The sequence below is a fragment of the Ylistrum balloti genome, unplaced genomic scaffold (assembly GCF_031769215.1).
Source record: "Ylistrum balloti isolate Yb309-2 unplaced genomic scaffold, AGI_CSIRO_Ybal_v1 Utg369926, whole genome shotgun sequence".
NCBI lineage: Eukaryota > Metazoa > Mollusca > Bivalvia > Pectinida > Pectinidae > Ylistrum > Ylistrum balloti.
In genome coordinates, this window is record NW_026782041.1 from 462767 (window position 1) to 477324 (window position 14558).

At 32.7% G+C, this 14558-nt stretch overlaps 1 protein-coding gene across 1 annotated transcript in view; it reads right to left on the bottom strand.

Moving 5' to 3' along the window:
* Positions 1–3902: 3902 nt before the first annotated feature.
* LOC132547004 (uncharacterized) overlaps positions 3903–14558 on the bottom strand; it is a 32985-nt gene continuing 22329 nt past the window's right edge. The window contains exons 5-18 of the mRNA XM_060210738.1: positions 10365–10495; positions 9925–10065; positions 9429–9489; positions 9077–9161; positions 8512–8617; positions 8238–8298; positions 7843–7976; positions 7405–7522; positions 6824–6887; positions 6368–6430; positions 6202–6259; positions 5733–5788; positions 5140–5256; positions 3903–4066 (exon numbers count right to left, since the gene is read on the bottom strand). Coding sequence (XP_060066721.1) covers positions 3921–4066; positions 5140–5256; positions 5733–5788; positions 6202–6259; positions 6368–6430; positions 6824–6887; positions 7405–7522; positions 7843–7976; positions 8238–8298; positions 8512–8617; positions 9077–9161; positions 9429–9489; positions 9925–10065; positions 10365–10495 — 1341 coding nt within the window. The 3' untranslated portion in view covers positions 3903–3920. The remainder of the gene's footprint in view (positions 4067–5139; positions 5257–5732; positions 5789–6201; positions 6260–6367; positions 6431–6823; positions 6888–7404; positions 7523–7842; positions 7977–8237; positions 8299–8511; positions 8618–9076; positions 9162–9428; positions 9490–9924; positions 10066–10364; positions 10496–14558) is intronic.

Here is a 14558-nt window from a genome sequence, read left to right on the forward strand (position 1 = left end):
TTACTAAAATATTGCTGGGTTATGTCCCTTCCATCAAAACAATGATATGAAATGTATTTATTTTCCAGAACCCCCATGGAATGTTGAAACAAGATTAAACCACAAACAAAATCCATCCATTAAAATTCAATATTTAAATATTACAAGAAAACTCCAATAAATCTACTTTTTATTTAAAATAAAATCTATTCTGTCTTTCATAATACAGAGTTGTCTGCTCTTGTGAGCAGGAATGGAGTGTTACACCATTTCTCTGTGAGAAAACAATCAATACCTGCTAATAAGAGCAGATAACTCTGCATTACAATAAAAAAATCCAAAAAACATACAAGAAGACTTCTGAAATCTCACGGTCCATCACTGTAAACACGTAATACTGTCTAGATATGAAGCTAGGTCAGTTTAAAAAAAAAATGGAAGGTAAACATCATCATCACTGAACTTCTATACAAACACCACGAAATATGGGGTTGTTCTTAATAAATTTATATCATTTGCAAAAATAATATATGAAATTCTGGTCAACAAAATCAGACTTTGGCAGAGCATGTCAACAACATGATTATATAATATTTAAATGTTAATATTTCAGAAAGTACTGGCACTGTTAACTTTTCTTGCTTTCACTAATCCGTCAATTGAAGATGCATTGAAATAATTAAAATGAGAATTCTTCAATATTTAAATTGATATCAATTTAACTTAACTGACTAGAAATTCTGAGGTTTGGCATTAACATGGAACTATTGACTATTAATAACTAAAATCTTGTACAATATATCTCTACTGTGGAACACAATCAAGTCTGTAGACTATATGCATTTTTTAAGAAATCTCTCAAATTTGGAAGCTCTCTTTCACTGAGGTATCTAAAGTGTGAACTAACAAATGTGAAAAAATAACTGTGTTTAGCAACTGTTTTTTTAAAAAGTGTATGAATTAGAGAAGAATAAACATAAACTTGGTATTGTAATCTATTTTAAAATGTAAAACTTTATTACATCTCTGACATTTTATAGGAATTGAGGCAGTATGTTAATATTTAAACAAGTGTTTAGCTTATCTTAATGATAACCAAGTTCCACAGTTAAATAGTGACAAAATTAACATTTTCTTAAGTTGTTTTTCATTTCATATATGAACACCTTTTACAATAGAATTACAAAACAAAACAAAGTCTTTTATATGACAGAAAAAAAAGTATACACCAAATGAGCTTCTTTAGTTCTGCAATACTTACATCAACAACAAATATGTACTTACTCAGGGTAGTTAACCCAGGTAGTAATTAACTCAGGTAAAAGTTAACCCAGGTAGTAATTAACCCAGGTAAAAGTTAACCCAGGTAGTAATTAACCCAGGTAGTAATTAACCCAAGTAGTAATTAACTTAGGTAAAAGTTAACCCAGGTAGTAATTAACCCAGGTAAAAGTTAACCCAGGTAGTAATTAACCCAGGTAAAAGTTAACCCAGGTAGTAATTAACTTAGGTAAAAGTTAACCCAGGTAAAAGTTAACCCAGGTAGTAATTAACTTAGGCAAAAGTTAACCCAGGTAAAAGTTAACTCAGGTAGTAATTAACCCAGGTAAAAGTTAACCCAGGTAGTAATTAACCCAGGTAAAAGTTAACCCAGGTAGTAATTAAGCCAGGTAGTAGTAAACCCAGGTAGTATTTAACCCAGGTAAAAGTTAATCCAGGTAAAAGTTAACCCAGGTAGTAATTAACCCAGGTAGTAGTTAACCCAGGTAGTAGTTAACCCAGGTAAAAGTTAACCCAGGTAGTAATTAAGCCAGGTAGTAGTTAACCCAGGTTGTTAATTTCTAACATCCAGCACCAGTATACAACAAAATACTCGTTTTACTTTTGATTATGTCAATAACAAATCTGATGCCACATTATGCTTTGAAAACACAGCTTATAATCCATTCAAATTGAACTTAAAAAGCTTTGTACATATGATAACAACTTAAATAAGCATCTATAGCTTATTGTCAAAACAAAGATGTTGCCTGTGAAATATATTGTGATGTGAGTATATAGTTCACTGTTTTAGAGACAAACATGGGTTTGAACAAAAAATTAATTACATTTTTAAAAAAAATCCAGATCAAATCCGACCGACTAGAGTCAACACAACATGACTACAGTTTTCTAATGAGAAAAATCTACAAAAAACATAAATAAATATCTAACAATTATATAACAAAAACCACCTCCCTAACATCTGTAAATATTGGCGAGTATGCTTACACCAGTGACGAGAATGACCACAGAAATCTCATATATTACCCTGTACGTCGGCAATCATATCAACTCTAAACAAATACATTTTTTTATTTTTCATATATGATATGAAATCTTCTACGGTTTGCCACTATTTCTATTTTTATAAAGCTAACTCTCGTAAATAAAATAAATAAGCACCGTTGTTTTCCGTGTTCTCATTTAGGTCTGAACTGAACACATTCAAGAATCATTTGAAACTTTATTTTGCAAAAGTTCCCTTTCAAACAAGAAAAGACTGATCTATTTACAACAAATATGAGTGACAGAAGATCAAATGAATGAAAATAGTGTTAACATAATCAGTAAATACCAGTTCTATTTTCAGTGAATCCCATTAAGTTCCAATGAGGATAAAGTCAGTTTCCATTGATTATGCTGTACAGGTAATAGATGTACTGTTGGTAAATTTGACTGTATAACATACAGGAGTAGAATAAACGGTGGGTAAACAGAATGTAGAAACTGATATTTCCATGATGACTAGTAACTATTCTACATACTGTGGTATATTTGAGAGATCTGTAATAACTTATCAATGATCAGTTGTAAAACATTGTTAGCAATTTGTCTCAATATTTTTTAGTTTTGAAACAGTATCATAAACAACATCGCTAGATCAACCTCCAGGTTAAGAAGGATTCACAGCTTTTCGATACAAATATTTATCTTTTTTTTTTAAAACATCAGTGTGGTCTCAAAGAAAAATGTTTTGATAACAAAAAAAATGATAATTCCAGGACAAAAATAATTATCTTGCAGTCTTCTATAATATTTACAAAATCAAGTTTTAATTTAAGACATTAGATTTTTCACTGAAATATGGCATAAGATCAAATAACAAAATTTTGCCCTTAATTCTTGGCACTTGGGAAGGCAAAATAAAAAAACTCACCAGCACTAAAACATCTTGACAGCCATTAACAGTTCAAGACTGAATTATCTTTAAAGCTATGAATAAAAACAAAATCTAGAAAAGACATTAACACACATTGAAAGATCTGTACAAATTTCACCGACTATTGCTGCAATCTCCACAAAAGTTAAATCTGGTAGAACTGGTAGCTCATTGTAACCCTATACTTACAATGCAAACTTTCAAAATAAAACATCTTCATTGTAAAAGCTATGATTTTGTCAAATGATAAGTAATTATTTGAAGTTGAGTTTGGAGTACAATAGATGAATATTATTATAATTGTATCATCACAGTCAAATTAAAATTTCCAAAATAAGTATTCAATCTTCAAACACATATCACGTCTCTGTGGATGCATTGTAAAACAAAGTGACCTCATCATAACAAAATTTCGCTGGGATGCTGATGTCAAAACCAGGAGGACCAGATGTTTGAAATATAACACACTGTTCTTGATGTAAAACACTATTTATTCACGCCAATTTTCTGTTTGTCGACATATTAGTTCTCAAGTTATAGATGAAGATGAAGCAACTAAACATCGAGGCAAACAAGAAATGGATTCCTGTGACAAAATCTTGAATGAAGACAGTAGAATCCAATACTGAACATGAAGATTAGATTTGTTTACAGCTTAAATCTCTCCTCAGGTAATCTGTCTGACTTAATTCACCAGTCTTGTTTCAGAATGAGTCTGTGTAGGAAGGCCATCAAACCCCTAGCTGGCTTGTTCCTCTGGGGCAGGGGAGACAGACTCTGACCCAGGGGCAGACACTGTTTCTGATCCAGGGGTAGTATCTGTAGATGGAGGCGTGTCAAGCTTTCTCTTCTTTGCATAGTGTTCAATACGCTCTTCTAGACTTTCTGTAATCACAATATTAACACTCGTCAAGTATTCCATCAAGTAATTGCAATCCTTACAAAACAGTCTCACATGCCTGTCTCTCTACTGAATATCTGTTGTTTAGATTAAATAAAAACACACATGCCTGTCTCTCTACTGAATATCTGTCATTTAGATTAAATAAAAAAACACATGCCTGTCTCTCTACTGAATATCTGTCATTTAGATTAAATAAAAAAACACATGCCTGTCTCTCTACTGAATATCTGTCATTTAGATTAAATAAAAACACACATGCCTGTCTCTCTACTGAATATCTGTCATTTAGATTAAATAAAAACACACATGCCTGTCTCTCTACTCTCTAAAAACACTCGGCACTCTACTGAATATCTGTCATTTTGATTAAATAAAAACACACATGTCTGTACTGAATATCTGTTGTTTAGATTAAATAAAAACACACACACACTGAATATCTGTCATTTAGATTAAATAAAAAAACACATGCCTGTCTCTCTCTGAATATCTGTTGTTTAGATTAAATAAAAACACACGTCGGCACTCTACTGAATATCTGTCATTTTGATTAAATAAAAACACACATGTCTGGCACTCTACTGAATATCTGTTGTTTAGATTAAATAAAAACACACATGTCTGGCACTCTACTGAATATCTGTCATTTAGATTAAATAAAAAAACACATGCCTGTCTCTCTACTGAATATCTGTTGTTTAGATTAAATAAAAACACACGTCGGCACTCTACTGAATATCTGTCATTTTGATTAAATAAAAACACACATATCTGGCACTCTACTGAATATCTGTCATTTTGATTAAATAAAAACACACATGTCTGGCACTCTACTGAATATCTGTTGTTTTGATTAAATAAAAAAACACATGTCTGGCACTCTACTGAATATCTGTCGTTTAGATTAAATAAAAATAATGTGGAAATTCACGGATATGCCTAAACATCTCCATTATCAAACAAATGTATGAGAAGAACTACCCCATAATTGTGAATTTTTATATCAGCCAACATGTTAATATTACATCATGTAAACACTCCAGCATAGACCTACCACATGTTTGACGTTCCAGAAGGCGTTTGTGAACCTTGCTTTTATTTCCAGGAATGATCCATTCTGTCTGGTTATAAATAGGGGAGCTCAGGTCTTTCCAGGGGGCAATATCACAATCTACAACAGATATAGAATTAAATATAAACAGGGAGCACAAGACATTCCAGGAAGCAATATCACAATCTACAACAGCTAATAATTATACTAAAAATAGAACATAACATTATTACATATATAAGTTCTAACAGCTCTTAAGAATGATCAAACATTCTATATAACATCATTAATTTTTGTAGTTTATAACAAAAGTGCTGCTTGGAGGGACAGTATAATTTGTAGAGGATAAAGATCTCCAGCATCAGAAGCACAACTTAGGATGCTTATAGTAGTTTGCCCAGTATTCCTCCTTATACTGGTTCCTGATAATTCTCTATCGTCTAATTGGCCTTATAAGATAAGAATATGTTTTGCAGTATAATAACACCAGATATATATACCGTATTACCTGTCTCCACTTTAGCACTGTCAGATAAGAAAATGTTTTGGTGTATAGTAACATCAGATATATATCTATATATATATATATACATTACCTGTCTCTACTTTAGCACTGTCCATTTCTTCTAACATACGACGAATCATTGTTGACCTGAAACACACAAAATATCAAATATTGCGAACATGTATGAAGTAAATCACAATTTCGTTTTGCTTTTATAACTTTCAATGAACTGCTGTATATGCCGTGACATTCATCTTGCTTTTTTTACCGTGGCCATATATCCACCATTTTCACAATATTGGTTCCCCAAGGATGCTTTAGACCAAATTTGATTAAAATCTGCTCAGTCATGTATGAATAGTTGCAATATATAGTTAAAGTTGACAGACGCTGTATGCCGGACAATGGACGACAGATGCCACAGTATCCCTATAGATTACTAGGCCCTTTTGGCCAGGTGATAAAAACAACGGAATTCAAAAAGTATTCTTCAGAAAATAGTAATCTCAAGCACTACTAGATTTACCATAAGTCAATATTCTAGATGTGTGTTGACTTACCTGACTGTGTGGTGAGCCCAAATCTGCTGTAAGTGACGGATGTTTTCCTCATGCCAATCTGAAATATATATATATATACATAGAGAAATAGAATGGATGAACGGCCCATATCAATAACCTCTAACAGAATTAATAAAACTAACCTCAACATGTAAGTGAATCTTACCTGCTTCATATATCCATTCGACATCATCAGCAAACTCGCAGTCAAACAACACAAGTGGAAGCTCTGTAAATACAAACAAATAGTGTCAGAATATTTTCTATTATTGACCAGTCTTTTAAATCTCCGAATAACAGTACAGTAATACATCCTTATTACATAGAATTAAGCAGTTATACCCACACAGGTGTGGAAGAAAACAATATTTCAGATCACAATTTTTCATCCAGTTTTTAAAAGAAATTAAAACCATTCAAATTTAGAAATAATTACAAAAACCTTCTCATGGAACCAGAAGAACTTACACAAGCTTAAAATGTTCACCTTTTATAATGAACATGAATTATGTTCTAATATAAATCTATCAAAACTGTATTTGTTAGAGACTTAATGAGGTTTACATGTGAGGACAAGGATACAAATCACACACTTTAAAATCACTATAGAAACTTGTAGTACCTGAGGCCATTGTGTACTGCGGTTTTTTAGGTGTTTTCTCTACATCTAACAATTCATCAATGATCTGAAAATTAAATAAAATCATTTCAAAATCAAATTAACTTGCTTTGTAACCTGGCTATCATGTATGTTATTTTTCTAATACTTTCAAGTTAGATCTGAGGGAATCGGCAGGTCAACGGAGCAATGTCAAGTCAGAACTGCAGAAAAAATGCCCAGGCTATGGTGGAGAAAATGATGGCAAGCTCCTAGTGAACTTTTGAATAAATTCCTTAGGAATGAATTTTTAACTAGTTTCCATCACGTCAAATGATATTTCTAAAATTTGCCCTGAATTTTTCAATATAACACGATAAAGTTTCATAAATAAAATGAAATCATTGTGACTCCTTTAAGAAAGATACAACAACCTATAATAAGCCCATTTCAACTTCAGTGATATTTTTGAGTAAGCATTTGTTACTAGCTAGAAGCCACTAGGACCAGGGCAGTTGTGAAGTAAATCTCTATTTGATTCTGTATTACAGGTGAGTTATGTCCCCTTGTCTATAAGATTCTGTGAGCAATCAGAACCAACATACCTCTGACTTTTCTTTTCCTTGACCGATCAAATAAAGAACAGCTACTATACAGCGGATCTGATGCCAGAGGAATGCTAATCCCACGATGGTCAGCTCACACATCTGGTAGCCATTCTCCCTGTAAACAAACAAACATGTTAAAATTCTACTTTTCTCTTTCTGCAAATAAAGAGCATATAATCACGGTAATAGAAACTCCAGAACTCTTCAAAGACGATAAACAAATGTAATGTAAATCAGTGTATGAAATGAAAACATAGTTAAATACACATAAAACAAAGGGAAATAACTCACATCATTGTTTTTGAAAATCTCAACCTATCATTCTCATATCAAGTTCAATGTCAATTTAATATCACAAGCAAAGTAATCGTCATCATTTCCCTATGTAAACTGTATATTAAATATTCTAGTTTCATACAATGCTTATGAGGATACCTTTCATCTAAATTCCTGATATCAGCCGAGACAATTTTACGTCGGAAATTGACCACTCCATTTCCTACGTCCATCTTACACAAGTTACGGAAATCATGTTCTCCTGTGATTTTCTCTGCAGCTTCAGCCATTGCCTGTAATCATAGTGAGTGGAAGTTTCATCAATTCATTCCTCTAATTCCTTAACAAGAGAGATAGGAGATCTAAAGCTAAAAATCATCAGTAACTCTATAGTTCTTATCAGAAAATATCATTTGCACTTTATGTATGGTTAGCACTAGCTATCTGAATTTGTTCTGTAAAATGAGGATTATTCCTGAAGACACAAACCCCACTATCGTGAACAACATGCCAGGCCGTAGCCATCAGCAATGTGATATCATTATATCTCTTACCTGTATGTCAAGATTGCCCTTTGGGAAAAAATACTTGTAAGTTCTTTTCTTGCAGTCAAATCTGAAATGAAGCAAGATGATAGAAATATATCTGTATCATCCTCAATATCATAATATTTTTTATTATGTCAAGAGTTATGTCCCTTATCTTATCCTGGAGGAATGTTTGTATTATTTCCTCCTACTGAAAATGTTTTGACAAGATTCATCAAACTGTAAATTTTAATTACTAAGGCATTTGTAAAATGAACCAATACGTTTTTTATGTTCTTACCTGGCACTGAAATTAACATTAACAGGGGCCCAGGCAAGAACCCGGATCTCTGGAGGCAGAACTTTGTTGAGAATGTGGACATATCGTATCTCTGTTGTCTTTTCACCTGAAATCAGATTAATTTATATTTAACCCATTCCATCCATTTAACATTTAAATAATACAATAAACTGAAAGTAATTTATTTAATACCTAGCATATAATATCCTTCTCATCAATGATAAAACCAGAAATATTATTTAATGCACGATTTACGATAACCATATACTTTTAGACATTGTCTGAACCTAAATAAAAATTTAGATGACCAAGACATATTGACCTGCTTAAGTATAAAAAAGGTTCATTTCCATGATTGTATTCATATGCATACTATGGAGATTTCTTACAATAAAAGCTGTTCCATCCTCCTTCCTTCATTTTTTTCACTATTCATTTATCATCATTGTTTTCACTATCTCATCTACTGGTACAACTACAGGCTGTTCCAATCTCCTCCCTACTTTATTGGCATATTCTACTGATCAGGATTATTATGGATCAACAGCCTCCATATTTTACTTACCAGGCCTATCATAAGCTGTTCCATCTTCCCTGACTTTCACACCTGGTCCCTCCAACAAATTGGTCCGCAAATCAATGGAAATAACCTGTACAAAACCAATTAATATCCAGACATCACCTTAATCAAAATCATGTTCAGCCTTTTTCTTAACATGCAAGACTGAATTCAATGCACTTTAATTATCTAATGGGGACAAACTTCATATGAGTTCAAGATTTACACTTGAATGTTTAAAATTAAATTTATAATGAAATTGTGTACTTATCACCCAAATCTCCAATATTCTCTGTTTACTTTCGCGGTATGGTAACACAACACCTGTCCAACCAGGTGTGATACAAGAACAACATACCTGTCCAAAGGCACTGACACCTTTGTCTGTCCTACCACACCTGTGGTAACTTGAAGTTTCTCTGGAAAATTAACATTAGAAAGTTTTTGAAGTTATTATTTCTCTTAAAATATATGTATCATTATTTTGTCAGCATTGGTAGGATATCAAAGGATCTGATCTTTGCAATCAGATATTTGACTGACAGATAACATTTTCAATTCTGTGCTGAGAATCAATATCAGATGTATAATTCTCCTGGTTTTTAATTCAAAATTCTGTGTTGAGTATCAATAGTAGATGTATGACTATCTATATTTTTAATATAAGACTACTATATTTTTTTATTTCCCTTTCCTGAAGCTAACTTGGTTTATTTTGATCTAAATAAAGAAAAAAGTTATAAAAACCTGAAATATAACAGCCACTAGAATTTGAAAGATTTAGTTAAAATTATCATGTCTTCTTTTCTATTGTACAAACACTCTCTTTGTACATTTTTCTGATTTTCACCTACCTAGCTTCAATAAGCCTTGTTTTGAGAAGTGCATCAAACAGAGCAGTCTCAATTGTTTTCTCTGTGTCCTCTTGTGCAGCAAAGCCGTGGTAGTCCCAGCCAAGATACAGAACCTTAAGGGCCACATGGCGTGTGTTGTACCTAAAGATACGAAAGTCAGGGCTAATATTGACATTTCTTAAATATTGGTACAAAATCAGGAAATACCAGTTCACAAACTTGATATAAACTTGGCATAAATTGGATTAGGTAACAAGTATAACTTATATGGATCATCTCCATAAACACATGACAAGATGATCTACACAAATTAAAATGTTAATTACAAGCTTACAAAGACATAAATTCCATTTTTGAGAAAAATGATTGTGAAGTTCTACCTATCCTTACACTAATCAAACCATTAAGTATCTATATACTGTATAATAATGTCTTCTTACTTTTTGAAGTCAAATTCACGCTGGCCCTTTTTCCGGCTCTGTTTGGTGTTTGTCTCCCCCTGAGACTTGAGGACAACATTTCGGAGCTGGTTGACATGGGTTTCAAGTTGTCTCACTCTCGTGATCAGATCCTACAAGAAACAAACTCTGGTATTAGTTTAATAGCATACAAACTCTTGCCTTGGTTAAAGTAATATACAGATTTAGTCAGACATTTTCATATTTCCTCATATACACCCCCCTCTCCTCCCCACCCTCTCCTCCCCTGCCTGATACACACACACTCAAACACATATAAACACACTGAACAGAGGACGTAATGAAGAAATGAGATTTAAATATAAAGCTTCAGATACAAACAATGATAAATAAATATCAAATTTATTTCCAGCCATAACTTCCTGCTATACTAAATACTTTTCTGAAAAATTTCTACAATCATGTCTATACTGTTTTACTCTTTTTTAGATATAAAGATTGGACATCAACAGCCAAGAGAATAAATATTAGACCTCACAGATTGTAACCTATTGTATAAAATATTGAAATTTCTGAATGTTTGACCTTACAGCTTGTACCCTATTATATAAGATGTTATGAATTCTGAATGCTTGTCCACACAACTTGACCCCTTTTATATAAGATGTTACGATTTCTGAATGATTGTCCACACAACTTGACCCCTTTTATATAAGATGTTACGATTTCTGAATGCTTGTCCACACAACTTGACCCCTTTTATATAAGATGTTACGATTTCTGAATGCTTGTCCACACAACTTGACCCCTTTTATATAAGATGTTACGATTTCTGAATGCTTGTCCACACAACTTGACCCCTTTTATATAAGATGTTACGATTTCTGAATGATTGTCCACACAACTTGACCCCTTTTATATAAGATGTTACGATTTCTGAATGTTGGTATTTTCCTTTTCTTTATACACACTGTAGAAATTCTCACCATGATTAAAAATACTTTAAGATTAAATAGCACAAAGAAAACATCAATAGGTAGTGACATAATAATACTTCATCAACCATCACTTAGATGTATAAAATCACACAAGTAGGAATCTCAAGGGGAGGTAATCATGTAATCCAAAAGAAAATCTTTCTCTGCATGTATATACCTGGTTGATTTTTTAATTTCTTTATTCATGTGGTCTAAAGTTAATATTCTGGCAAGATTGTACGGTCTTGCTTGTTTGTTACGACTCATTTAAGTACCCTATTTTATGGCAGGATTGCCGCAGATAATATGTAAATAGCTATTCGATCTAGAATAACTTCACCCCTAGATACGCTAATACATTCGATCCACACAACATCAACACTTCTCTTAAGGGTATCACCCGAACTGAAATATTTCCTGAAGGTGTTTAAGTTCTTTAAAAAAATCTCTCGTTTACCCTGAAGGAAATTCAAATCATCTTCTAAAACACAGTATATTTTAAACAGAGAAAAACCTTACTGAGAATTCAGAGTAAATTTGGTCGTGTTACACAGTATCTAGTTTACCCTATCTATCCTTATTAACACTTGTGTTTCACCTGTAACATTTACAATCATAAAATATATTACTAATTATTTCTTCTTTTAATGAACAGTGTAACTGTTCTTGTAAACAGATACAGAATTGTTAACTTGTTTCCTAGCAAAGATTCCAACAGAACCCACTTAATATCACATTTCACTTAATATCACACTAATACAACTTTTCCTTTAATGTCACATTTCCCTTATATCAGATTTTACACAATATTGTATTTTGCATCATGATTTAGACTTTGTATTGTTTTATATACCCTGATGCTAAACATGTGAGATAAAAATAAAACCTGAAAAGACGATGATGACGACATTTATACTAGAGGAGATTCCTCCTAGATATAATCTGTCTTAAGTATGTACTAATACACATATACATGTTCTGGATTATCTCCCTTTAATAAGTTGATACTTTGAGTAAGGTGCACACAAATAATATAGTAATAGTGTCTTTATTGTAAACATTTTAATGACTTCAAAAAAAGAACAAAAAAAGAACTGATTTTGAACTTTATGGTACAAAAGGATTTTGGTGACTTAGCCCTGGGATAAGAAACATATGGCTTGTACCACATACACATACCCTCGGGTAGCGCGAGGTCTCCATGGCGACCCACCCTAATCTGAAGTCACACATCAAAAATGTTCACTCACCCATACAGACTGAGATACAGATATATGCAAATTAGATGAGATATTAGCTTTAGGGTTGTAAAAGTGAAACACCACACACCAAAAACCAATTTCATGAATTTTTATGAGCAATTTGATTTATTTTATTTCCATGTTCTTTTCCCCTGATATCCATAGGAAATTCTCTGTATTTATTAAAAACACCAGACAGCTTAAATACAAACTTCCAACATTCAAATTTCTTCTCATCACCGATCATTTTTAGACTTTTCATTTACCAAGCTATGAAGACGTCCTACAAGCTGTTATTACCCACTTTTAGCTCAGGCTACCCATTATAAAGGTTTCTGTATAGGGGTATTATTGAGGTACAATGAAGAGCGTTAAATTCCAATCTATCTCTCTTTTATTGATCCAGGTCTATGTGTCAAGCTCCAAGCCCAGACACAAAATCTGGGAGCTTCAGGGTAGATGTTTCCAGGGGCGATCGGATGGTTATCGGAAAAATGTAGCTTTTATACCCTCACTACAGACATTTGTACAGATGGAATTCTGGACCTCTGCCATATAATGTCTACACCCGGACAATGTAATTCAACTTACTGACCATGCCATGCCTTTATACATGTAAGGGTAGTACGTGTTTACATTCACAGACTTCCGTCTTCATTGATTTTTTACGCAATAAAAGACCTATAAATAATCTTGATGAAAGGTAGTTTGGTCTGCTTTAATCGATCAATGGACAAATTTAAAAAGAAAAAAGGAAAATAAATATTTTGATAACAATCAGATCTTCTATATTATGACATATGTATTTCAGTACAAGAAAGTTTATCTTAAGGGAGGGAACTCAACAAAGTTCCCAGTAACTATTTAGGATATGTCCTTAACTTCAATTGTTTTTCTTTGTTTTATTTAGATATATAAATATCTAACAATCTGTCCATTTTTCCATGGATTTCATGACTTAAAAGTTGAAAACATCACTGACATTACTTATGAAGATCATGGATACAACTGTTTTCAATAGAGACCAACTAATTGTGACAAATTCAATGTTTAAACTAGTAATTTGCTAGTGATCTGTGAAGTTTAATTGATAATATGGCTTCACTGCAACCTGTGAATATCACATAGGTATGCAGTGCATTAGTTTTATTACAAAAATACCTATTTCTTAATGTTAATAGATGAAAGATCCAGACAACAAATGCTGTCTTTAAAAAAGAAATCAAATATTGAAATTGGTTAAGGGTTTATAACTATCAACTTCACGCTATACGTGAGGCTTTGAACTAGACTTTCACTAGATTGCCTGTTTACACCAACACATGTAGTGTCCTTCCGCCAAACAGAAACCCGACATGTTACAATGGGAGCTAGAGAAAATAGTTCTATTTTATTTAAGATTTTACAAAACAAATTAATTCATCTTCACTATTTGTTTACTATTAGTGATTTTTGCTCCATTTTATCATTTCACACGGACTTACAAATAAAATATTCCCTCATTAATATGTTTTCTTATAAGAAGGAAATAAAGAAAGTCGTGATCAAGGGAGACAAATCTTTGCCAGTGACGTAAACAAGATGTCATGAAGCCATAAACCATACATCCAATGAATTCTATTGGTTGACAGAAATCATGAATATTCATCGACTAAATTGTGTGTGATATACGTTATGGCAGTGTATATACATGTACTCCTTGGTGAGGTAAAACCGTTGCGATACCATGTGGACCTGCATGATGTTGGATAGTTATTAATCACTCGAAAGCTGGATTGCCATGCGGTACACAATGCAGGTCTGCGATCAAAGTAGACAGATATATACCTTGTAATTGTACCGGCATTGTCTCCGTAATTAAATCACTGACTAATCTAGTACATTTTACCCAATCAAACAGCTCTTATGTCCCAACAGCTGAAACAGTCTACCTGTACTTGTATTTCACGAGTCGATCTTTTTAATTTCAGATAAAATTTCTGTCCTTGTGTTTCTTA